General features: G+C 33.5%; 2 protein-coding genes and 1 long non-coding RNA gene across 5 annotated transcripts; 1 reads left to right on the top strand and 2 right to left on the bottom strand.

Moving 5' to 3' along the window:
* Nucleotides 1–6205: 6205 nt before the first annotated feature.
* Nucleotides 6206–8394, bottom strand: LOC125495061 (F-box/kelch-repeat protein At3g06240-like). Of its 3 annotated transcripts, none has more exons than XM_048639676.1 (2): nucleotides 8300–8394; nucleotides 6206–7459 (listed from the first exon to the last, which is right to left on the bottom strand). In XM_048639676.1, exon 2 carries the CDS (start codon nucleotides 7454–7456, stop codon nucleotides 6248–6250), a length of 1209 nt encoding a protein of 402 aa, XP_048495633.1. In that variant the 5' UTR covers nucleotides 7457–7459; nucleotides 8300–8394; the 3' UTR covers nucleotides 6206–6247. The 3 variants fall into 3 exon arrangements, with proteins under 3 accessions (XP_048495633.1, XP_048495670.1, XP_048495703.1); XM_048639713.2 differs by having other exon boundaries at nucleotides 8304–8380; XM_048639746.2 differs by lacking the exon at nucleotides 8300–8394 and having other exon boundaries at nucleotides 6206–6545; nucleotides 6778–8276.
* A 4929-nt stretch (nucleotides 8395–13323) lies between these two features.
* LOC104889415 (uncharacterized) lies at nucleotides 13324–18614 on the top strand. The gene is made up of 2 exons (XR_789568.4): nucleotides 13324–13571; nucleotides 18249–18614. It is a non-coding gene; the product is annotated as an uncharacterized LOC104889415 (long non-coding RNA).
* Nucleotides 18615–21926: 3312 nt separating this feature from the next.
* On the bottom strand, nucleotides 21927–23563 carry LOC104889478 (hypothetical protein). Its single transcript, XM_010674744.4, has 2 exons — nucleotides 22981–23563; nucleotides 21927–22643 (listed from the first exon to the last, which is right to left on the bottom strand). Exons 1-2 carry the CDS (start codon nucleotides 23329–23331, stop codon nucleotides 22035–22037), a joined length of 960 nt encoding a protein of 319 aa, XP_010673046.1. The 5' UTR covers nucleotides 23332–23563; the 3' UTR covers nucleotides 21927–22034.
* Nucleotides 23564–24058: the final 495 nt, after the last annotated feature.

Genomic DNA, 24058 nt, shown 5'->3' with positions numbered 1-24058 from the left:
GGTTTAATTTTTTTTAACCGAAATCGCACCGTAAATCGAAATTTGATATATTTTTTTTTATCTATTTTGATTTTTTTTAAAAATACACTTGACAAGGTGGCATACAAGTATACAACTGAAAAAAGAAGTTTGAGGTAAAAAATTTGGACACTTTTGATAAATTATTATTTATGTTTGATTATGAAGTTAACTTCATATTTATTTGGACTCTTTATATTTGTTAACAATTTTTTTTAGCCTTAGTTTACAAAATTAATGTCGCGGAGGAAAAAATGCCATTAACTTTTCTTCAATCCTCCATGAAAACTAAACACCATCATCCAAGTCTTCAACCCTCAACTTTAGTCAACCATGGCCAATACAAACCTATACAATTAAGCCATTCTAAGTGTCACTATAATTAAAATTAACTAGATAAACAAAACATAAACATATAAAATTCACCTTTTTCATTCTTCCATAGTTTCTACATCTTCATCATCATAGATAGGTGCACATTCAAGACTACCCTTGGTAACATCTAGAAATCATAATTATGCTACATTAGTATTATGTAAAATGTAGTGACTAAAAGATCGAATAAATGAAATAATATGAAAATACCTTTGTAATGTAAACGCCTCCAACTTTGAATTAAGACACATCAAAGCTTCAATAGTTTCCGGGAGAAGTATACTTCGATGAGGCCCAATGATCCTACCACTTGTGCTAAATGCACTCTCGAAAGCAACGGTAGATATAGGAACCGCAAGAATATCTCTAGCAATCCTAGAGAGTGTCGAAAGCAACGGTAGATATAGGAACCGCATGAAATATTATGTGATTGCGCATTCCGCCAAGGCAAACCCACTGGACACTCGCAAAGTGTGCAGGAAGCCAACGAAGCAAATTAAAAAATGAACTTTTTCCGGGTACCCGCTTAACCAAAACAAGCGGCCTGTTACCCGACCCACTTATTGTCTCTTTTACCGGGTCGGGTACCCGGCCCATTAAAATTGAAAATTCTAGTATAATCACCCGGTTTTTATCGGTCGGCGATTTTTTTTTTTTTTAACACCATAGGTTTACTATCTGCCACTATGAGCAGATCACATGGTAAAACATACCATGAATATGCCATGGAAAGGTCAGTACTGCTTCTAAACCAATCATATTGTTTTTCTCTTGGGATTATTGGGGATTGAAAACCAAGAAAAGCCATATCTGTGATATCTCAACCACTTAATCATGATGAAATGTATGAACTTGTATATATATTGTTTCATACATTTGAGAGGTTTTGCGTTGCTTTCATCGTAGTAACAAAAGTACCCACGCACCTCCTATATAAATCAACAGTGTCTTATGACAATGGCAATCTCAAGCTAATATATGCTTAATTATTCTCAAACTTTCAAAATGATGTATGCAATCATCTCTCTTCTCCTACTTACAATGTCTGCAGAAACCATATGTGGTTCTCCTCCTCCCCCTCCTCCCCCTCCTCTCCCCCCTCCTCCCCCTCCTCCGAGTGACTTCGCTTTATTCGTACTTCAATGGCCGAAAGGTCTGTGCAAAGCCACTACTTGCAAGAAGAATCCGCCTGCGTCGCTTAACGATTTCACTTTGCATGGTATCTGGCCCACGGATGCCAATGGAGTTGCGAAGCAAAACTGCCCTCCACCCTTCAATATCATTCCTTTACAGGTATATATATATATTATATATGTTCGGCTATATATTAGTATTACGAATAGATTTTTGACTTGCATTTCTCCTCAAGTCAAATCCATGTAATGAGCGTAGGCACTTGCACACATTGCAATTAGTATTTGTTGCAAAAGTTATCAATCTAGCTTAGTGGCAAGTGCCTGCATAAGTAGTGACACCTAATAGGAAGTGAATCAGTAGCTTCTAAAGAGAATATAATATGAGTATTAATTAAGCTAATTGTCATCAAGTTGAATCATCAATAAATATTCTTATATATATTTGAAAGTTGTATATCCGCAATTGATTCCTCCTTATTCTATATATGTAGCCTTTAAGGGGGGACTTGATCACGTATTGGCCAAGCTTCAAAATGTCTCTTGATGAATCTTTTTGGAGGCACGAGTGGGTAAAACATGGAAGTTGTTCGAATCAACCTCTCGTTATGTTCTTCCAGTCAAGCATAAACTTGGCGAAAACTTGGCGCTCCAAAATATTGACCGGTCTTAAAAGTCAAGGTTATGATTTTTGTCATTTATTTCGAGTACCTCTAGATTTCTTTATATGCTAATAAATTTCCATTTCTTTAACCTATTATATCTTCTATTTCGTATTAAAAAATATAAAAAATTGATATTATGAATGTACATATTGAGACGAATCCAACAAGACCCCACATGAATATGTTTTCTTATATACATTAATGAGAATATTTGGTTAAAGTTTTTAAATTTTGACTCTCAAAATAGAAATAGGAACTATATTTTGAGACGGAGGGAGTAATAAATTTCTTTTGGTTACAGGTATTTCTCCTTCTGCAACGCAGGCGTATACATTTCAGAAATATTTGAATGGTATAGAATCTGTTGTTAACCCCATGAGTATCTACGGACTCCAATGCCTGTCGGACTCCACTAAGAAGAAGTACCTTGTGGAGATACGACTCTGTTTGGACAAAGGCCTAAAAAATCTTGTAGCTTGCCCCAAACTTCCCATCGCTCAGTCTCTTGGCTGTGGAGCACTAACTGACGTGGCACTATTATATAACTAGAAAACTATGGTAATAGATGTTGGGTATTTTATGTAATAAATAAAAACTTATATACATATACTTCCTCCGTTTCTAAATAAGTGCAACATTTCTTGTTTTCACGTTTGCCGATGCATTGTTTTAATCATTAATATGTTCAATTATCAATAAGTAAAAAATTATGAAAAGTTGATATTAAAAAAATTCACATTTAGACGAATCTAACAAGATCCCGCATGATTATGTTTTTCCTAAAACGTAAATCACCAAAGCTAATTAAAATTTAAACTGTGAATAGTAAACACTATGCAAATGTTGCACTTATTTAGAAACGGAGGAAGTATATTATATGATCTTTTTTTTCCTTCATCTTTGTACATCTTTTATGGACTAGTTAAATGGTTATCCCCCCTGTTTATTGCCAACGGCCCAACAGTTATGGAGTTTGGACCATGAAATGGATCAAGCACTTCAACAAACATGTAGATCTTTTATGGACTAGTTAAATGATTAAACCACATGCACGTTAACAGTGGCGTAATTAGATTTTCACCATATGAGTTCGAACACTTTGAATATAACAAGTTCATAAATTATTTATAAGATAATATTCATATATTAGTTCAAATTTATTGCGAATATTTGAAAATTCAAAATTGTAAACGTTTTTAGCTTATTTTTCAAAAGAAAAAAAATAGGAGTACATAAACAACCAATCTTTTTAGAATTTTCTTAAGATGACTAACTTGAGTGCTTGTCACATACATATATATTTAAAGCAAGAAAATATCACAATTAACAACTACAATATATGGAACTAGTATTGAAATGACTCATGAGCAAGAAAAGGAAAGGGTTAGAAAAGGAAATTATAGTAAATGAAAGAGGGAAAGAATTACTCTATATGAAGCCAAGAAGGCAAATTATCAAAAAAAGAAGAATAAAGTTTGAAAAAGGAAAACAAACAGCCCATAAAGCAGACACGGGATTCGAATTGAATCCCCTACATGGTATCGTATTACCTTGTGATTGACACCACCCAACCTAACAGAAGAGGTTATTGTGCATATTGCTGCAAGATATACCTTTTAACCAGGTTTTATACTCCGTATAACTAACAAAAAATTTCCCAGATCCACTATGGGTTCAACTGATCCCTGAGTTCGTTGCTAAACGCATCTATTTCACACGTATTCCTTTCCAAAATATTGATTCCACCTTCTCCTCCCTAGTTGAGAGGAATAAGTTCTCCTTGACCTTAGCTTACAACACCCTTGTAGACAAAAGGCCGCATTGCACTGGAAGTGATTGGATTTGGAAGCTTAATACTCTCCCTAAACTTAAATTTTTTGTGTGGCTTATGTGGTGGGATCGGCTCCCCCATAACTCTCTCCTTCACTGTAGACAAATTCTTCAATCTCCTAACTGTCCCTCGTGCCCGACCTATCCTTCATGAGAACACTATGCATGTCATCCGTAATTGTACTAAGGCTCATCAAGTGTGGAATCTTATTGCACTTCCCCCGGGGTTTTGGGAGCATGATCATATAGGTGAGTGGCTTAAACATAACTCTAGTAGTACACACAAATATCGTGATTTGGATTGGGATGTTTTCTTTAGCTTTTATTTGCTTTGAGTTGTGGAAAGAAAGAAATAAATTTATTTTTGAACAAAAGCCCCATACATTGCTTGAAATCACCATTAAAAAAGCCATCAGCCTTGCCAAAGAGTTCATTGCCAACCAAACCTCCAATCTCGTCCAAGCTCCGCAAATCTCAAAAATGGGAGGATTTATTCTGCTACTTATGTCCATGTGAATATTGATGCATCATTTGTGAATATTAAAACACTTTCGAGTATTGCAAGTACTATTCGGGATAATTATGGCACTTGGATTACGGGTGCAGTTTGTTTATTTTATGCTACTAATGCTCTCCATGCAGAATGTCTTGCCCTTCGTCAGGGATTACAAATAGCCAGCAACGCCAATTTCACATTGTTGTCCACTCGGATTGCAGAAAAGCTGTTGAACTTGTCAATTCTAAAGATAGTTATGAGGATTTATATTGTGATGTTACAAATGATTGCAGGGAGCTGCGACATTACTTTGTGGACATGGATCTCAAGCTCGTTAGAAGACAAGATAATCAAGTAGCGGATGCATTAGCTAGAAAAAGTAGGCATGGGTCGAACACCCTTAATGTAATTAGGCATTTTTCCAACCCACCTAATTATTGTCAAAACTTTATCGCCTCGGATTGTATTAGGCTTTTTGGCCAAAACACTTAATTTATCTTGAAATAATCCTTGTTCACCAAAAAAAAAGAACATAGTGGATCCGCCACTGACGTTAACAATACTTTTGAAACTGGTTACGTTATTTCTATTTTAAAGCGTCGTACGTTTTCATTGATCTAAAGGTTTCTTTGATTAATTCAAGAATAACTATAATTATTTGAAGGGAAAGTTTAATCAATGTAAGGGTACTTCTTAATGTCATTATGGTTAATGTGAGGGTATGTTTGATGAAAAGGTTTTGAAAAGTATCAACTAGAGAGTAGAGACTAGAATGTTACACGTCACCCAAAAGATATTGCAAGTGATCTCAATGTAACGCGTGATTCAATAACGAGAAGCAAAAAACAGAACATCAAGTTTTTTCAAGTGAACATGATTTACATGATAGTATAATGAATATGTGAATAATGTGATGTTGTCAATTTGACATCTACGAGATTTAAATGAACACTAGTTATTAGGTCCGGGGCATAAAAAAAAAATTTCATTTACTAATATAATATTTTATGATAATAACACTAAATATAACTTAGCCTAGTGGTTAAAACTTAGTATATGTACTTGAGGTTTTGGGTTCAAATTTTATACTATGCAATTTCTTAATTTTTTATTGTACATGGATTATATGAACTAAAACTCCCTAAGGAGAGTGCCACGTGGCACAGTTTCTTGTTTTTGCATGCTTTTTAATATATTTGTATAGATTTGCAAGGTATAAATGAACATTGCTGAGTACTTCAAAAATCAAAATGTTCATTTTTAAATTCTAAATTGTAGATTGGAAAATTTTGAACATTAAACTTATTATTAGATGAACCTGCATTCTTGTTAATATATTTAGTTCTTCAAAATTCAAAATGTTTTTTTAATTGAACAGATGTAATGGAATAACATTATGAAGTACATAAAAGAAAATTATAACGGGATCTAATTATTAAAAATTAAAGACGTTTTTTTAATTTGACTTAATATTCATTTGTGTGCATAGTACTTGTCCTATTACCTTTAAGGTTTAATGTGACAAAAAAAAAATTATCTTTAAGGTTTGTTTTGACAAAAAATAATTCAAAAGGTTGTTTCTGACAAAAAGTGCCTTGTAAAAAGTTGTTTCTGACAAATTTTCCTTATCTAAATAACAATGTGAAACAAAGCAATACACTAACCATCTGGGTTAGGTTACCAACAAATAGCAATTGTTGCTTAAACAGACAACAATTTGGAAGATGCATTTAACGCTGGACAACTCTCCTTGACAAAGGGTACAAACTCCCTACATATCTAAAACAGAAATCACAATCTACACCCAAATTCCGGAACATGCCCGTTGTGGGATTATAAAGGCTCAACCCATCGAAGTATGTTGAAAACAAAAGATCACCATCAATCCGCTGTGCCCTGAACGATGGACCAAGTTCAAAAGTTGTTTTGATGGAAATTAAACATTGCCATGCCAATGGAACTCCGAAGTCATCGTCAAATTGAGTAACGACCCAGATGTCAACGCTAGCCCCAGCAACACCAAACACACTGCGAGTAAAAAATAGCGCAAGACATTCATTGTATAGCCCAATGTCATACATGAACTCAAAATTCGCGCGATATACGAGTGGAAGAGCCTCTTGTGGTGGATCAGAAAACCTGAACAACTCTGTGCTAAAATTAAATGAAAGGATCCTAAAGATGCAATTCTCATTCTGCAAAAGTGAGGCAGTCCAATAATAAACACCATTTAAACACGTATCCATGGTTGATGGCTCACCAGAGGCGTTAGAACCCAATAAACACGGCTCATGAACCCTCTTCCAAGAGTCTGTGCTTAGCGTGTAAACCATGTACACCAGAATTACGTCCGACACAACAGCAGTTCTAGCCACAATCTTGAAATCATTTGACAAAGGATCAAATCCGAAACCAGCAACACAGAAATGTCCACGCGTAAGTTGATCTGGCACATGGGGATAGGCAACAATCTTAAAATCTCTAGAGGCAGGATTCCACAAGCCACAAGTAAAAGAGTCCCTGCCCAACCCTTCCACATCGTATGCATTAAATTCAAAGCAAATAATGCCATTAGAACTGCCTCGGCAAAAGACTTGTAAGTGTATATCTGGATCATTGGGGAGAATTGAATAAGTATCACGTTCAACATCAGGTATCCAATTCAAAACAGTGTCATACCCTTGCTGTTTAGAAAGAAGAGAACATTGGTTTGGTGGACCTTCTATAGATGATAAGCGTTTCCAGAGAAGGAGTGGCACATCCCCATTTGCTTTGTGCATGGCATACTGAACGCAGTGTTGTTTCCAAATGAAGCAAGGGTCGTCAATGAGGGCACGCCATGACTTACTGACACATCGCAATCGCAATAAGTCTCTCACTTGCAGCCGTGAAAGGATGCCTTCAAACAGATCTTCAGGAAGAATGCAGTTTGTTTCCATTACCTTTAAGATACAGATATCAAAGCAAAGGAACAAATCAACAGCCACATTTCCAATCATGCTAATTTGGCTAACAGCTAAAAGATAACGCAGCACGATAATTCCAACATTTACTGGAAAGAACTACTTCCTCCGTTTCTAAATAAGTGCAACACTCCTTGTTTTCACGTTTGCCAATGCATTATTTTCACCATTAATATCTTCAATTATCAATAAATAAAAATTATAAAAAGTTGATATTAAAAAAATTCACATTCAGAAACGGAGGAAGTATATCTTTATATAAATGCAGATCAGAATTCAGGTGAAACTCTTAATCCTTGATATTTCCATAAAAACAAAGTTCAATTGAATTTTCTTTCTGTTTTGTCTTTCTTTTGTTCTACTACTATATAGTATTATACAAGTTTAACATGAATAAAATTGGGTAAATAAACAATAAAGGTATCTTCATAATATCTTTTTTTTTTGTTGCTAATGAGCGATTAAGCGCAGTGATGTAGTCGGGATTCTATCCCAGATCTTGGACACCGCTTCACAACACTTTACTATCTAACCTAGATGACATCCACCGTGAGCTAATATCAGAGTAATAGTAAGAAATTACCCTAAATTAAAACCTCATTTGAGAGAAACACATACGGGAGAATAATCGTCCATTCAATTTTCAAAACTAAAAGCAAATAGAGCATAATAACAAAATTAATAACATTAACAAATGGAAGAATTTAAGGGAAATTATACGAATAATAAATAAAAAGAACCTAAAAATTAAACCCCCTCTCAATTCAATCACTAGTGTCTAGTAACATCTAGGTAAAGAAAAAGAAAATTGGAGATTACCTGCCTCGACCAATGGAAACAGATGCGTCTGGTGATTTAGTGGTTAGGGAATTCTTAGTTTTAATCTGGCAGAATTAAGGAGCAATTCGGGCTGGCTGCTTAAGAGTATATTTATAATGATACTGAATTTTTCGCTATTGTCTTGTAACTTGTAAGATATCGTCTACTTTTATTTAAAATTTTGACAATAGTCTAAGCATAATATTAAGAAGCAAACCTGTCACGTTTTTAAATAGGCAAAAGTTAATGGACGCTCCGGGGGCGCTAGACTAGAAATGTATTAATCTACTTAATTACTTATATTTATATAAAATAATATAATAATAGATAATTTCAATGCAATGCATTTAAATACTTTGCATTGGAATTAAATGTTTCCCCCCTTAGTTTTGAAAAATATTAAATGCTTTGCATTGAAATTATACATTATTATATTATTTTGTATAAATATGAGTAATTAAGTAAAACAATATATTTCTTAACTAACGCCCCGGGGCGTCCATTAGCAAGATCCTTCTAAATATAATGATCAATTTGACATGGAGGGACTAGTTTAATCTATTTAATCCATTCAGTAATTACATTTTTCAATCCATTTACTAAGGGCCTGTTCTCTTCGGCATAAAACAGCTGAACTGAACTGAACTGAACTTATCAAAGCTGAACTGAACTGAACTGAACTTATCGGAGCTGAACTGAACTGAACTGAACTTATCAGAGCTGAACTGAACTGAACTGAACTGAACTGAACTGAACTGAATTGAACTGAACTGAATTGAATTGAATAAAATTGAATTGAATTATATTACATTGAAATAAATTGAATGTAATAAAAATATAAATAATATTTTAAACAATAATAATATGAATATTAAATAATAATTATAATGATAAGTAATAATAATGAATAATAATAGTAGTATTTTGAATATTTTTAAATGACAGTTATAAATAAATAATATTAATAATCATAAATTATTAATAATAATAATAATTAATGATAGTAATGATAATTAATAATAATTATTTTATATTATTTGGATTAATATATTAATACTTGACGATGATATATATAACAATAATATCTAAGAAGTAAATTAATATTACTATTTTCATAATTAGATTTAATAATTTAAAAATATTTAGTAATAAAAATAATGATTGGGTTGGACCGCGAAAATTACATCATAAACCGTCTTGACGCGATTTGATTGGTTTATGGGCTAAAAAAAGTGGGTTTATTTGTGCTTTGACCTAAACCATGTTCCTCCTAATAATAATAGTAATAATAATTAGTAAAGCTACAATAAAAAAAATATATAGAAACAACAACAACAACAATAATAATAATAATAATAATAATAATAATAATAATACTTAATAGTAATGATATATATTTAAATAATAAAAATAGTAATTAGTAAAATAAATTATACCAACATAATAATAATAATATTTAACAAAATGGTTATAAAAGAATAGAGCTGAACTGAACTGAACTGAACTGAACTGAACTGAACTGAACTGATCTGAACTGAACTTATTGGAGCTGAACTGAACTGAACTGAACTTATTGGAGCTGAACTGAACTGAACTTATTAGAGCTGAACTGAACTGAACTGAACTGAACTGAATTGAAAATAAGCTGGAGAGAACAGGCCCTAATTAGGTTAATCCAATTAGTGGCTTGTCAGGAGAACATAGATTTGCGTTTGTCTAATTTTATGTTAAAACTAGATCGCCTATTCTAATAATTTGTGAATTTTCTATTATAGATGGTGGGGTCGTGTTTTGCAAAATTATTGATAGTGAATTTTTTTTATAGAAAAATTATTCAAAATCTCAACAAATTTAGTTTAACAATAATTCAAGAAAATATCGTATGAGATTTCTAGTTGAAAAAGGATAGATTCTTTTATAGAGGATATTTTTCCTTAAGAAAACATTTGGCATATAATTTGTTTTACTTTTGTTTAGTTATTTCTAAATAAGTGTGACTTTGTTTCCAAAAATAATTGAACTCGATTTCTCCTGTAAATAATTTTAAAGGTGATCCTCCCTAATTTAGAAAAAAATGATTTTTTTTTCACAAATGTGTACTTACTAGTTGAATTGTGAGATTGATTTCTTTCAAAATAATTGTGATTTTTTTATTGTATGTTCCTTTGTGAAGGTTAACTTAGGTAGTTTCCTTTATATATGATAAAAATTAAATTTGTTTATAAAATGTCAGTAACGAAGAAGTAGCACTACCCATATCATTGGGTTCGGATCCTCTAGAGTTTTATGAAAACTCTACAAAGTAGAAATGAATCCTGGCCATATATTATAAAATCAATGGCTCATGATTAGTGGGAAAGGAAAAGATATGAGCAGGATATTCGGGGGAAAATAGGGGGAATTTTTGGGAAAGAAAATACAAGCCTTTGATTTCTTAATCAACGACTGATATTTAACGAACTCTACCGTGTAGAGTTATTTTGAAACTCTCGAGGATCTCAACACCATATCATCGCAGTGGAAAGCAAGCAGAGGCACTGGATGCTCTTCGTGGGGCCAAACAAATACTTGAGGATTAAAGGCAGAAAATTTTGTATAAAATTACAGCGATTTGCCAATTCTGCTTTAATTGGTTGAGGATCAATGTAAAACTAAATAATTTTTATTCAACCAAGATATTCTGTGAATATTATAGAATCCTTTAGATGTTTGTGCCTCTTTGATAGATGAAAATTACATAAAATCTTAAATTTGCAAAATAAAAAACTTTCCATGTAACTTGCACGGTCTAAAATTAAAATAATGGCTAAGTGAGCAGTGGCTAATGAGTGGCCAAATATGGTGCATGGTGGTGTAAGAAGGCAGAATGGGACTGTCATAAATGGGAGCGAAAGTCGATGTATGGATGAGTGTTATTGGTGGTGTGAATTGTAATTTTATACGAGACTCTATGGAAGCAGTAGATAGAGTAAGGACTATTTCAATCAACTCTTATTGAAAAAAGGCCGGTGATGTGATTCACCAGATCACCATGATATTAACTACATCAACAACTGAAAACAAAAATACAAGTCAGTTTTTAAAACAATCTCAATACATGATTATGAAATTTATCACAAGTTAAAGAAAATCTCTAGCAATCCTGGAGAGTGTGGGAAACGCATGTGATTGCGCATTCCACCAAGCCAAAAGGCAAACCCACTGGGCACTGGCAAAGTGTGTAGGAAGCCAACGAAGCAGATTAAAAAATGAACTTTTTCCAGGTACCCGCTTAACCAAAGCAAGCGGTCCGTTACTTGACCCACTTATTGTCTCTTTTATCGGGTCGGTACCCGGCCCATTAAAATTGAAAATTCTAGTATAATTACCCGTTTTTATTGTGGGTCGGCGGGGTTATTTTTTTTAACACCATAGATCTACTATCCGCCACTATGAGCAGATCACATGGCAAAACATACCATAAATATGCCATGGAAAGGTCAATACTGCTTCTAAGCCAATCAAATTGTTTTTCTCTTGGGATTATTGGGGATTGAAAACCAAGAAAAGCCATATCTGTGATATCTCAACCACTTAGTCACTATGGAATATATGAACTTGTATATATATTGTTTCACTTCCATATATACATTTGAGAGGTTTTTGCGTTGCTTTCATCGTAGTAACAACAGTACCCAAGCACCTCCTATATAAATCAACAATGTTTTATGACAATGGTAATATCTCAAGTTAATATATGCTTAATTATTCCTGAACATTCAAAATGATGTATGCAATCATCTCTGTTCTCCTACTTACAATGTCTCCTCCCTCTCCTCCGAGTGACTTTGCTTTATTTGTACTTCAATGGCCGAAAGGTCTTGATAGAGTATAAATCTATTCTTGAGGCCTTAACCATCAGCTTAAGCCACTACTTGCAAGAAGAATCCTCCTACGTCGCTTAACGATTTCACTTTGCATGGTATCTGGCCCACGGATGCCAACGGAATTGCGAAGGAAAATTGCCCTCCACCCTTCAATATCATTCCTTTACAGGTATATATATAGAGAGGCGGAACTACTATCACACTACTGGGTTCAAATAAACCCACTTGATATATTTATGATAAATATACAATATATGTGTAATATATGTATGATATATGTACAATATATGTGCATTATATATGCAATATAAACATAAATATCTAATATTTCTCAAAATTTTAGAGTTGTAGATTTTCATATAAATTTTTGAAATAAATCTGTAGCGTTATACTTCAAGCTTAATCTTTGTAGGCCAAGAAAGTATTTATAAACTTATTTTAATGATTTTGAGACGTAACTATATTTATATAAATCCGAGAGTTAGTTTTGATTGACTTGAATCCTTTATTTTATATTTGTCACAAATTAGTTTAAACGCTTTAATTTTTGGCATAATCTCACTATTATTACTCCTATATTGAAACATATTTCCTTTACACCCCTTTAGTCAACCCTCTATTTTTTATCAATAAAAAGTTATTAAACTTACTTTGTCATTAAATAGAAAATATCCATACCGTAAAAAAAAATCCCATCAACTCTTATTACATTTATTTTTTAAAGGAAAAATTGATTATAATAATCTCACATTTGCTCGGTCTGCTTAAAATGGTCTAACCTGTTGAAATTATGGAAATAATCCTAACTTTGGGGTATGTTTGCTCAGACTGAGTCATTACTCATTACCTGTTGGTGGCCTGCAAATACAACCCGTAAAGAAAAAACCTTGCAAATACAGGTTCAATACCTTAAATCCCTAACTAGTTTGTAGTCCCCGATACTTATGGTTTTTATTATTAATATTTAATTTACTTTAAAATGATATAATCAAATATGATTTGATTGAGTGGTTAAGACTTTACTATAATAACCAACTAATTATTAGGCCTGGACTATGCCCAAGTAAGAAAAAATAACCTAATCAAGTGGTTAAAATTTTACTATATGTACTTGAGGTCTCAAGATCAAACCCTTATTACACGTTTAAATGTTTATTACCCTAAACGAAAATTTTAAAACCCCAACATAAAAAACCGCGTACTCTCTCTCTCCCCTTCGTAGAAATGGAAACGTCGGCGACAGAGTCAACTGCCGGAAAGTTCCGATACTTTCGCTGCCATTTTTTCCGGCGATGCTGCCGATGCTTTTGCTGCTGCTACACCTTTCCTTGATCACTTCAGTTTCTTTCCTATGATTCTGAATTTCTCTTCAGAAAAATGTCGTCTTCTTCTGTAAATAACTGAAGGTATGGCAGAGTTTTCGGTTTCTCAATATCTTCCTCAAATACATCAACAATTTCAATTTCTATATTTGATTTCTTTTCATTTATTTATGATCAACTTGATGATATGTAGTAAATGTGTTAATTTGGTTCTTATCGCTATAGTTATGCTAATTTCAGCACTTTGATTCTGGTTTTGCTGTTGGAACATTTAAGTGAAAGGAATAATTAGCTTGAGATTAGTTTCACTTTTCAATTCTTGAATACTAATCAATCAAGAGCTGAATTTGCCAAGAAGTTATTTTCTAGTTGCTGATTTTTAATTGCGCTTGCATCGAAGGGAGAAAAGAAGCTGATGTTATTTTTTTTGTTGTTGTTGTTGTGGAATGTGAAATTGAAAGTTTGTTAAAATGCATAGGAGACTCCAAAGTAAATATAAGTATTACATACTACCTTCGTTTCATATTAATAGTTACACTTACACTTTTCACACATGCCGATGCACTACTTTGAGCCTTTATATCTCTAACTTTGTATTTGTAAAAAATATAAAAAGGCGATATTCTAAAACTACATATCGGGACAAATCAAACAAGATCCCACATGACTATATTTTCTCTTAACCATAACTCACAAATGATAGTCAAAGGGAAATTTGTGAATAGTGTCAAAAGTGAAAGTGTAACTATTAATATGAAACGGAGGTAGTACTTTATTGAAGTTGTAAAGGACAGCCATGGTGGATATTGGCCTAGCAATGGAGAGTTATTGTGGAAGAATAGTAGGGGGAAATTACCGGTGTATATGAACTTTTAGGAAAACATTGATTTAAACTGAATAATGATCTCTTGTCATGAGAGGAGTATATGTTGCGTGATTCTGCGTTGTGTTTTGGACATAGATGTAGTAGTTCATTGAACAACGATGAGCCTGTGTGTGTTTTTTGTTGGATGATTAAATAGTTATTTGTGATTCGAGTTGTGGATTATTTGAGGTTTAACAGAAAATGTGGTTTGAGGAATTGTCTGCTCCATACTGGCTCATCCGAGCAAGGAATTACTCTGAAAATAGTAGATCAAAGGAGATAGTTGGGTTTTTGAGTGACTGATGCTGTTTGATAGGATGAAGTGATTTTTTCACCGGTAGACTTGAGTGGATCATATGAGAATATTATTAATCTGAATTAGTAATTGGATTGAGACTCTGAAAGAGTGTGTATGGTGTTGGTAATCACACTAGTATGCAGGAGGTTAAGGGCTTAAGAGAGAATTACGTTGTGGAAGTACCTTATTGCTGGAAGGGCTTTTGTTTTGTTGTTAGTAATATCTGTGTTATATATCACATTTTCACCTGTAGAGGTATAATCAACTTCTTGAGGATAAATAAAATATGTGCTCATTGACTCTAGAAAGGTGCCATTAGCTTACTTTGAGAAGTATTCATTTGAAACACTATATACTTTTGAGTGATTTATAATAAGACACTCAATTGTTTGCTATATGGTTGTCACTCTTTTCAAGGTTAAATTTTGAGAACTTATTCTCTCAAAACACACTGATAAAAGCTATGTTGCTCAGACTCGGGTACTCATGTCCGACATGGATATGTGTCCAAGTGTCCGACTCGGCTATTTTTTGGAATTTTTTCTATTTTTTAGCCGAAAACAAAGTGTCCAAGTGTCCCATCCATGTCCGAGTGTCGAGAATCCGACACGGGTACTTGAGGTGAAATGAAGAGTCCGAGCAACATAGGATAAAAGTATTTGAAATTTAGCATTGTGGGACTCGTGAGTTTTGCAAGACTTAGGCTTCCTTCTAGGCCCACATTAAAGGGATAGGGAGTACTTGTTTTTTTCATATTTAAATTTTAGTTTTAACATTATATTACACTGATATATTCATGAATATTTAAGATAAAAATAATAAATCATATAATTCTTTGAAAATTTAAGATACACAGAACATCAAAATTATACTTCCTCCGTTTCAAAATAGATGGTACATTGTGATTAAAATGGACTCCTAGGCAAAATTTCATAAGTATGTTTAAGTAGTATAAAGGGAGGTAGATTAATTCTAGTGGTCCCATATGAAAAGGAGGAAGAAAGAAAAAGTTGGGGATCACATGTATTAATTAAGTAAAATGGTAAAAGTGTAAGGCAAAAGTTACTAAATAAGGAAAAAAAAAACAATGTATCATCTATTTTGAAACACCCATAAATAGACCATGTATCATCTATTTTGAAACGGAGGAAGTATCTTAATTGAGATTGGGTTTTCATTCTTCTTTATGTTATGCCGGCAGAAATCCTGCCCACGGGCCAGAAAATGACCTTTGTATTGTTTTTGCACATCAGGAGCAAAATTGGCATTGCTCAGAATAAACAATTTGCACGTATTGGTGATAGTTCATACTATTATCAGTCAATCTTCCCTCTTTAATCAGTTTATTAATATATATTAAGAGAAATGACAGTCAAAACGTCTGGTTCCTTGCCAGAAGATGTTTTATGCCCTTATCCCTTGTGTTTTAATGTGTAATACAGTAATAGTGATTATGAGAACTCAGTTTTTAGTTGTCCTGATGGTCTAATTTTAAGTTTGTAATTCTACTCATCTAGCTGATGTTAAAAAAAAGAAGATAAAAAGTCTAAATTTGACCTTTTTTGGTTGAGAAAGTCTAAAGGAACAAAAAACATATACGACAGCCATATGGGGATCGGGAAGGGGCTTATCTTCTTGGCAGCAAACTCAAACCATGAGCATATACAGAATACAGTCTATCTGTACAGAGAACAGTTTAACAGCCTCTGAAGCTCGATGTCGTTCTTACTGATCTTAGGCAGAATCTGATTCATACTAAGGCAAATGTATTCCAAATGTTGCAGACAACCCTATCTAGATGCTGTAGTATCCCATGCCTTTCACTCTTTCAGCATCATTATAAGCGTATTTACAAAAGCAGTCTTTCTTAAATTTTTTGGTTCATTTACTGCATCTTGTCAACTGAGCTTTGCTGCAATTGATGCATAACAAATCCTTGATGTCGAATCTTAGGCAGCATCTGATTCATTCTAAGGAAAATATATTCCTAATGTTGCAGACAACCCTATCTAGATGCTGTGCTATATCGCGCCTTTCAGCATCATTATAAGCGTATATATAAGATCAGTCTTTCTCAAATTTCAAGGTTCATTTACTGCATCTTGTCAACTGAGTTTTGCTGCAATTGATGCATAACGAATCCTTGATGTCGGAAATTCGACCTCGGGAGCAAAAATGACTATTAATGAAGAATTAAGATAGTGAAACTAGAACATAGAGTATCATGCACAAAAGGAGTATTAACCTATGTCACTCGGACTATTCAATTTGTCTGAAGTACGCATGTTGGATTTTCGAGTCTCGACAATTTGAAATGGGTATAGATACCTAGAGACTTCATTTTGGGCCAAAATCATGGATATCATAAAATAGACGAGTCCAATAACAAGACACTTACACAGGTTCAACATGGGTACCCGATTCCGAGTAACGTAGGTTACATAGGTATTAATCTACTCATTGCACCCAACCAATGTTTATTTGTTACTAGCTTATTCATAAGTCAAGCTTACCTCTTGAGATGTTGTGCCGTCAAAGTTTGAATCAGACATCCAACTTAATTGAATGAATTAACAACATCCTAATGATTCAAGACGAAAAGGATCACTTAGTAATGTTTAAAACTGAGTTTCTCATAGCTCATCCTTTTCTCTCTGTATTCTCTTGATTGTGACTTTAAAAAGGATGTATTCTCATCAGCACTTCCACTAATTTGATGTTGGAATGAGCATCTTCAAAATGATTCTGCTATTTTTTCAATTTGTACCTTTTGCATCAAACTCTTTTCTACCATGAATCATGAAACCAATCATCAACCCCTTATAGCAGTTCTGTTTCATGTTCGGAATATCGATCAGCTAATGTCAACGGACTCAGCTCCATTGTTGTGAATAGAGCTCGTAAGTCATAATTAGGTTCCATCTATCTTTAGATAATTTTCTTAGAGGATGACTACAAATATCTCAATATAACAAAGAAATCAATTCCCATAAAAGGTTTTACATGTTCTACTCTATCTCAAGCTGTTGGTTGTCGAACACGAACTTCTCAACTCAAGAACACTGCAGTTGCCACTATACACCCATGTGTAGTGTGTGTATAATACACCCAAGGTATCTTCTTGCCTATTTGGAGGGCTTAAAATGAGCAAATTAGCAAAATGAGAAAGCTCCAATGAGCAGAAAGTAGTTTTGGTATACCCTATGACTGTCTGTGTACATGCATCTATCGATCAATTCCTCTTTTCATATATCTTCCATGTAGTATGTACCCTTTGAGCTTTTGCTTCATTTCTACAACTATATATCGCAAACCCCAGATAAACAGACTGCTACTATGCTTGCGAGTTCTAAGTTTTAATCAAATTCAATTTATGGATGAGAAAAGTTGATGCAAATATTCTCCAAGATTAGTTGAACTATAAAATTCAAGAACTTTTGTCTTTTCCTTGATAAACTTGTTTGCTTCTTGGACAGTAGTGAAGATTGTTCCAAGTATTTGTTATTTTATTCAAAATTTTCTTGTCTTGGTACACAACATTTAATAGAGATAATCAAGTCAAATCTCAAATGATTGCCACCTTGTGATATATGGACAGAATTCAGAACATGGAAAAGTTGCAGTAAGGATCTCATGGCTGATTCCTGTACATGCAGAGCATCATTTGAAGCTCTAGTATCATTTTGTGAGTGAGAATTACTTCTGCCAGCTTGGACATTTTTACCATTTCTAGAACCACAAGGAATCTGGCAAGTACTTACTAGGATTGGTTTTTCCCTTTTTCTTCTCTTTTTTGTCTGCTTGTGTTTGTTCCTCACCAGTATTTTGCTTGTATATGGTTGTCTATGGTGCTGTAACTTACTTCTATGAATTAAACTTGTCATGATGATCTTTCATTTATGGCCGAATTCTCTTTGTTGAAAGTTTGAAACTTAAGTAATCAATATATGTTGTATTTTACTTACCTTTGTATTTTTTTTGGTTTTGGGCATTCTACCATGCCTTTTGTGATTCTTGTCTCTTTGGATTTGGACTTTCTTCTTTAACTATTTTGTTGAATACTTCTTCCCCCCAACCTAGAGGTGATGAGAGGCTAGGCCAACCAGGCTTTTGCCTAGAAAGTAGGTTGTTCAGGACCAAGGGGTCGGGTTGGGCCGGGCCTACTCTTTGACAGGAGATTTCTGCTCCAATTGTGAAAATCGGGCTGGTCCAGTTTGGGCTTCCGAGCGTAAGGCTAAATTAGATTTAAACTCTTTTCAGGTTTTAATTTTTTTTATGCCTACGAGAAATTTTAATAGGGAATTACTCGAGGGTCATGCACAACCTAAAACTTGGGTTTTTTTTTTTTTTCATATCGGGACTATAACATATTGATAGCTCTCTCAAGTCTCAATCTTGCTTTCTTTGAATCGAGTAGGTTAATAGCTAGTGTGTTATAACACATGGAGGAAAAACTTCCTTTTAATTTGTACTTCCTCCATTTTATTATTATTTGACTATCACTTTTGACACATTTTTTAAAAAGGTTGTGTAAAAAGAAGAGTGAAATATAACTTGGACTCATGTCTTATATGATATGAAAGAGGTAGAGAAAATATATTACCAAATAAAAAAATATTGTAATATAGGAAACTTTTTTTTTTGGTTGAAAAACAGCATCTAATATTTAATTAGCGGACATAAAAATATTCTTACAATCCTTTAGAAAGGGTTCAATACAATAACTAGGGGGTGAGGAATATATGAAACTTTGAAATAATGAATACGTTGCAATAAAAAATAAACGGAGTATGAATATTGAGGATTAGGTGATTGACATGTTAGTCATTTATTATTATTTGGTAGCAAAAGGTAAATTACTTGAAAGTATTACTAATAAATTTAGTTGGCATTTGTTCATAAACAACTTCAATTAGAGAAAAATTAAAAGAAATTAGTGATGGCCACTTGTCGAGTGAGACTCTCCATATCATTTTGTACAGAATGAACTTATGTAGTCCATTTCCATTTTGTTTGTAAAATGGTTACATCCTCTTAGTTCGCGGTATTATGTAGTCATGCATTATAGAGTACTATTTTAGGAAGCATATATACTTCACCTACCCTACTCATCCAATGCTCTTATAGTATAGTTTACCTACCAGCACTTCTTACTCAGACTCATAGGCCACAGCTATCCACTCCTACAATTTGGCTATTGGTTGAAAGTAGTCTACTTGCATTAGGGTGGTTTATAATCATAAATTCATAACACATTATAACCCTTTTATATAGGAGTAAAAAATATATTCTATTGATTAGCAAAAAGAACAAAAAAAAAAACAACCAAAGAAGTTGTGACTCAAGCATTTCTCGTTATCTTTTAAGTTTTTGTCACAATGCTTTTTTGATTTATATGAGCCACGAAGGCAGTACAAAAAAGGGGATGGGAGATTCGAACCTGTGACCTATCGTTCATAGCACCTCAATATTAACCACTAGGCCAAGACCTTCTTGGTAGTTTTTGTCACAATGCTCATATTGACTCATGTTCATGGATATAACTATGTTATACGCCGGTCGTTACTTAGCGTAACCCTCCTCGTTTATCCGTGTTTGGGATCGGTACGAGTTTTTAGTTGCATCATGAATATAAATATAATATAATAATATTCATAGTTGGAAACCTGGTCTTGGTAGTTTTTGTCACAATGCTCATATTGACTCATGTTCGTGGATATAACTATGTTATACGCCAGTCGTTACTTAGTGTAATCCTCCTCTATCCGTGTTTGGGATCGATACGAGTTTTTAGTTGTATCATAAATATAAATATAATATAACAATATTCATAGTTGGAAACCCCATTGAGGAGGCAAAGCATGAAATTTTGGCATGGGACAAAAAGTATGACATCTGGTTTGGTGGTGCCACTAATTTTTATAATTTTGCCTCCCACAAATTCCCCCCAGAAAAGTGCAACATTCTGGGTGTGACTATCAGAACTCATCTTTCTTACAGAGTTTTTTTTTTTTTTTTTTTTTTGGAGAGAGAAAGATGGAAGGAAGAAAGAAAGAATAGGCAGGCGCAGAAGAGACATTGTCAGATTAAGAAGTCAGAGAGAAATAGAGAGAGAGTGTGTCATAATCACTTCTCATTGCTTTCAACAGAGAAGAATAGAATCGAATCAGAGAAAAAGCTTAGGAAGAAAAAAAGAGGAGAAAACTCAAAGCAGAGACATTTAAAGCACCCTCAAAACAAAACAAAACAAAATAAAAACACCAGGAATCTTTTTTTCTTCCTTTTTACTACTGTTCAAAAACCCACTCCATTCCATCATTGTTTCTTAACTGAAATGATTAGTCATTTACTACAACAACTAGACCGCACTCCATTCAGTTCCCTTGGGAAGGAACAGTAGTGTAAGGCAATCTCTGACTGTAAAACTATAAGGAGATAAAAAAATTGAGGTAAAATCAAACTACTCATCCTACTTCGATTCCGTTACTCAAAAACGTTATATGTTTGAGGTTCCGTAATTTTGAATTGAAAGAAACTGAATGAAAATTGCGAGAGCAAACTAAAATGTCTTATGTTGACTCGGTTTTTTTTTTCCTTAATTATAATATACGATGATTTTGCTCTGAAATGAAGGCGTTGATGTGTTTGTACTTAATCGGAGTGATGAAGATAGATATAATATGGGTATTAAGGTATAGTGAAGAGTTCGAGTACTAAAAAAAAAGAAGAAAGTGGGTATTTTGACTTTGATATAGTAAATTGCAAGAACCTTCTATCCCTTTCTTTTTTGAGTAAGTGAAGTGAAAACAACTTACCAAATCTGTGTGCCCATGTTTTTCCATACCTAAGTTAAAAAAAATAGTGATCAACTGTGAAAGTGATAATCTTTAGATTACAAAAAGAACTCCTCTACATTGAAAATGATTGATGATCAAAAGCTTTTAACTTTGATTACAGAAGTATGGAATCATATACTACTAAGATGAAAGCTGAAAACTACTACATTCCTAAACTAATATTCTTATCTAATCAAATTAAAGAAAAAAAAAAAAGAACCCTTTATCTAAGGGATTTTCTAAGCAAAACACACACTTCTTGCTTCATCAGTGTTGTTAATGTGATTTAGAAAAAAAGATCTGCTCTTTTTTTTTGGCAGGGAACCAAGGAGAGGAAAATAGGGGGGAAAAGACCACAACCCAACAACAACAATTTGCTGGTTGATCATCTGAAAAAGTGTGTTCTTTTTTCTTCTTTTTTAACCATTCTATCATCTCTGTTTTGTTTTTTTTTTTTTTTTTTGCTGTTTTGAAGTTTGATGCTTTCTTTTCACTCTATTCTGTTTGTCCATTGATAGATCCATTCAGTGAAATAATCTGTTCCTAATTTACCTGTGACTGCAAAAATCCAAAAGTTTCTTCCTTCCTTCAACAATTTCATCAAAGAAATCATCAAGTTGGCTAATAATATTCTCAGCACCAGATCTTAACACACCAAAACTACCTTTTAAATTGTCCACTCTCTCCCTTATCCCCACTTCAGATTCCCACTCCACTCTTTCACCTCCTCTCCTCTCCAACTCTGCCCTAAGCTCTTCCATGGCCGCTTTCGATCTTCGAAACTCGTATAATAGAACTCCAGGCCTCCCACCATTGATTTGATTAATCTGAGCTACCATCCTTTGTTGCAATCTTGCTGTTGATACCATAAAAGCTGATCCAAAGATCACACACCCTTCATATCCTCCTCTTAAAAAGTTAGACTCTGGCCAACAGTACACTAACCCACATAGTAGAATCATCAGTAGTAAAGAGCTAACATTCCTCATTGCATATAGTACTCCTCTGAACCCATTGAACCCATTCAATTTTGATTCAATTGATACTTTTTCGTCGAATCTAAGAGATAATGTTTGGATTCTAGTCTCTACCAATGCTCTGTTTTCCTCTTCTGATCCTATTGCTTCTCTTCTACACCCTGATAGCGCCCTTATCACCTGTGTTTGTATACAAATATTTCAATCAATATTATCAAAACACATGATCAAATACTACCTCCGTCGTTTTATATTATTTGCAACGATTTGATATGAAGTGTAAGTTAGGAAAATGTCCCATCATTGCAAATAATATGAAACATAGGTAGTATTATCAATTATCATAACAGAAAATTAATGGGTAAGATTTATAGTTTCTCAGTTTCGTTTTAAATGCAACAAAATAATATTTCATATCTCCCAAATAGTACCCCTTCGTTGCGTTTAAAACGAAACGGAGGAAGTATGTTGCTCAACTAAAACTTCGTGTCAGACCGTCTGATACAAGAATTTGTACCTGGCGAGAGAGCTGAGGAGTGATATAACGATGGCCGTCGAGAGACGAAGCGATGTTAAGGCCAGAAGAGTAGTAATTCTCCATAGTAGAGATGCCTGATTTGAGGACATGACAAGCTTCCCAAAGTTTAGAACTTTCATCCATGTATTCATCAAGCCACTTATCTCCTACAGGAAGATGAAGTTTTTGAACAAGTAGTGTTAATTGTGAATGGAATGATCTAAGTAAAGAGAGAGTTCTTTGGAGAAATTGAATTGACATGAAATTATTAGAAAGGAAAACTCTTTCTAGATCATCTATTCCTCTTGTTAAGAAAGTGTAAAACCCATTAACAGAAGAAGTTGGATCCATAATTAACTAGTGAAGAAAAGTATTAACAGAGGAAAAGAAAAAAAACAGAGAGAATGTAAGGAGGAAGAAGAGAAGGGGAGGAAAAAAGGTTGTAAATAGAGGGGGTATTTAAATTGAGAGGGTAGAAAGAGAAAAAGAAGGAAAAATAAAAGGTTGAAGTGAATTTTGAAGGAGGGGGAATATCTTAGAAGCTCAGGTTTCTAAGGGTTGAAAAGGATTGTTGGGAGCAATGATGGGTGTTTCCTTTAGAGGGGAAAGGATGATTGGTAATCTGCCATTTTTCATTGTTTAATGGGTAGAAAGAATTTTAAGTGGAAATTTATCTAAATAGATAAATTAATACTTTTAAAGTTTTATCGATACGAAAAAATAAGATAAATGAGGACGGTATAGATAGGAAAAGGAATTTGAGCGACATTATAAGTGGGAATTAGAGAGATTAAATTAAAATTTAAGTACAAATGTAAGTGTTAAGGTTATTGTGGAACATTCAATTTAGTGAATTTTTAGTTGATCGGAGAATAAAGTGAATAAATATAAAGTATATAAGAAACAAAAATTATTAAAAGAGACGGTCTAATTTTAATATAAAAGTGAACTTAGTCACTAAATGAATTAAACTAATCACTTAAAGAAATTAACCTAATCATTATTGGGCTAATTCTCTTTTTAATATTGGGCTTACTATTGCCTAATTTTAATTTAAAAGTAGACGGCCTCTTATAAG

The sequence above is a fragment of the Beta vulgaris genome, chromosome 1, assembly GCF_026745355.1.
Source record: "Beta vulgaris subsp. vulgaris cultivar EL10 chromosome 1, EL10.2, whole genome shotgun sequence".
Classification (NCBI taxonomy): Eukaryota; Viridiplantae; Streptophyta; class Magnoliopsida; order Caryophyllales; family Amaranthaceae; genus Beta; species Beta vulgaris.
The sequence above is the reverse complement of the archived record's forward strand: the minus strand, read 5'-3'. Positions and strand labels throughout refer to the sequence as shown.

Excerpts from the sequence above, each read along its gene's own strand:
- LOC125495061 (XM_048639676.1), bottom strand. The coding sequence starts at position 7,456 with ATGGAAACAAACTGCATTCTTCCTGAAGATCTGTTTGAAGGCATCCTT.
- LOC104889478 (XM_010674744.4), bottom strand. The coding sequence starts at position 23,331 with ATGGATCCAACTTCTTCTGTTAATGGGTTTTACACTTTCTTAACAAGA. Across the intron at positions 22,644-22,980 it reads CTCCTCAGCTCTCTCGCCAG|GTGATAAGGGCGCTATCAGG; the intron begins GTACAAATTCTT and ends ATACAAACACAG.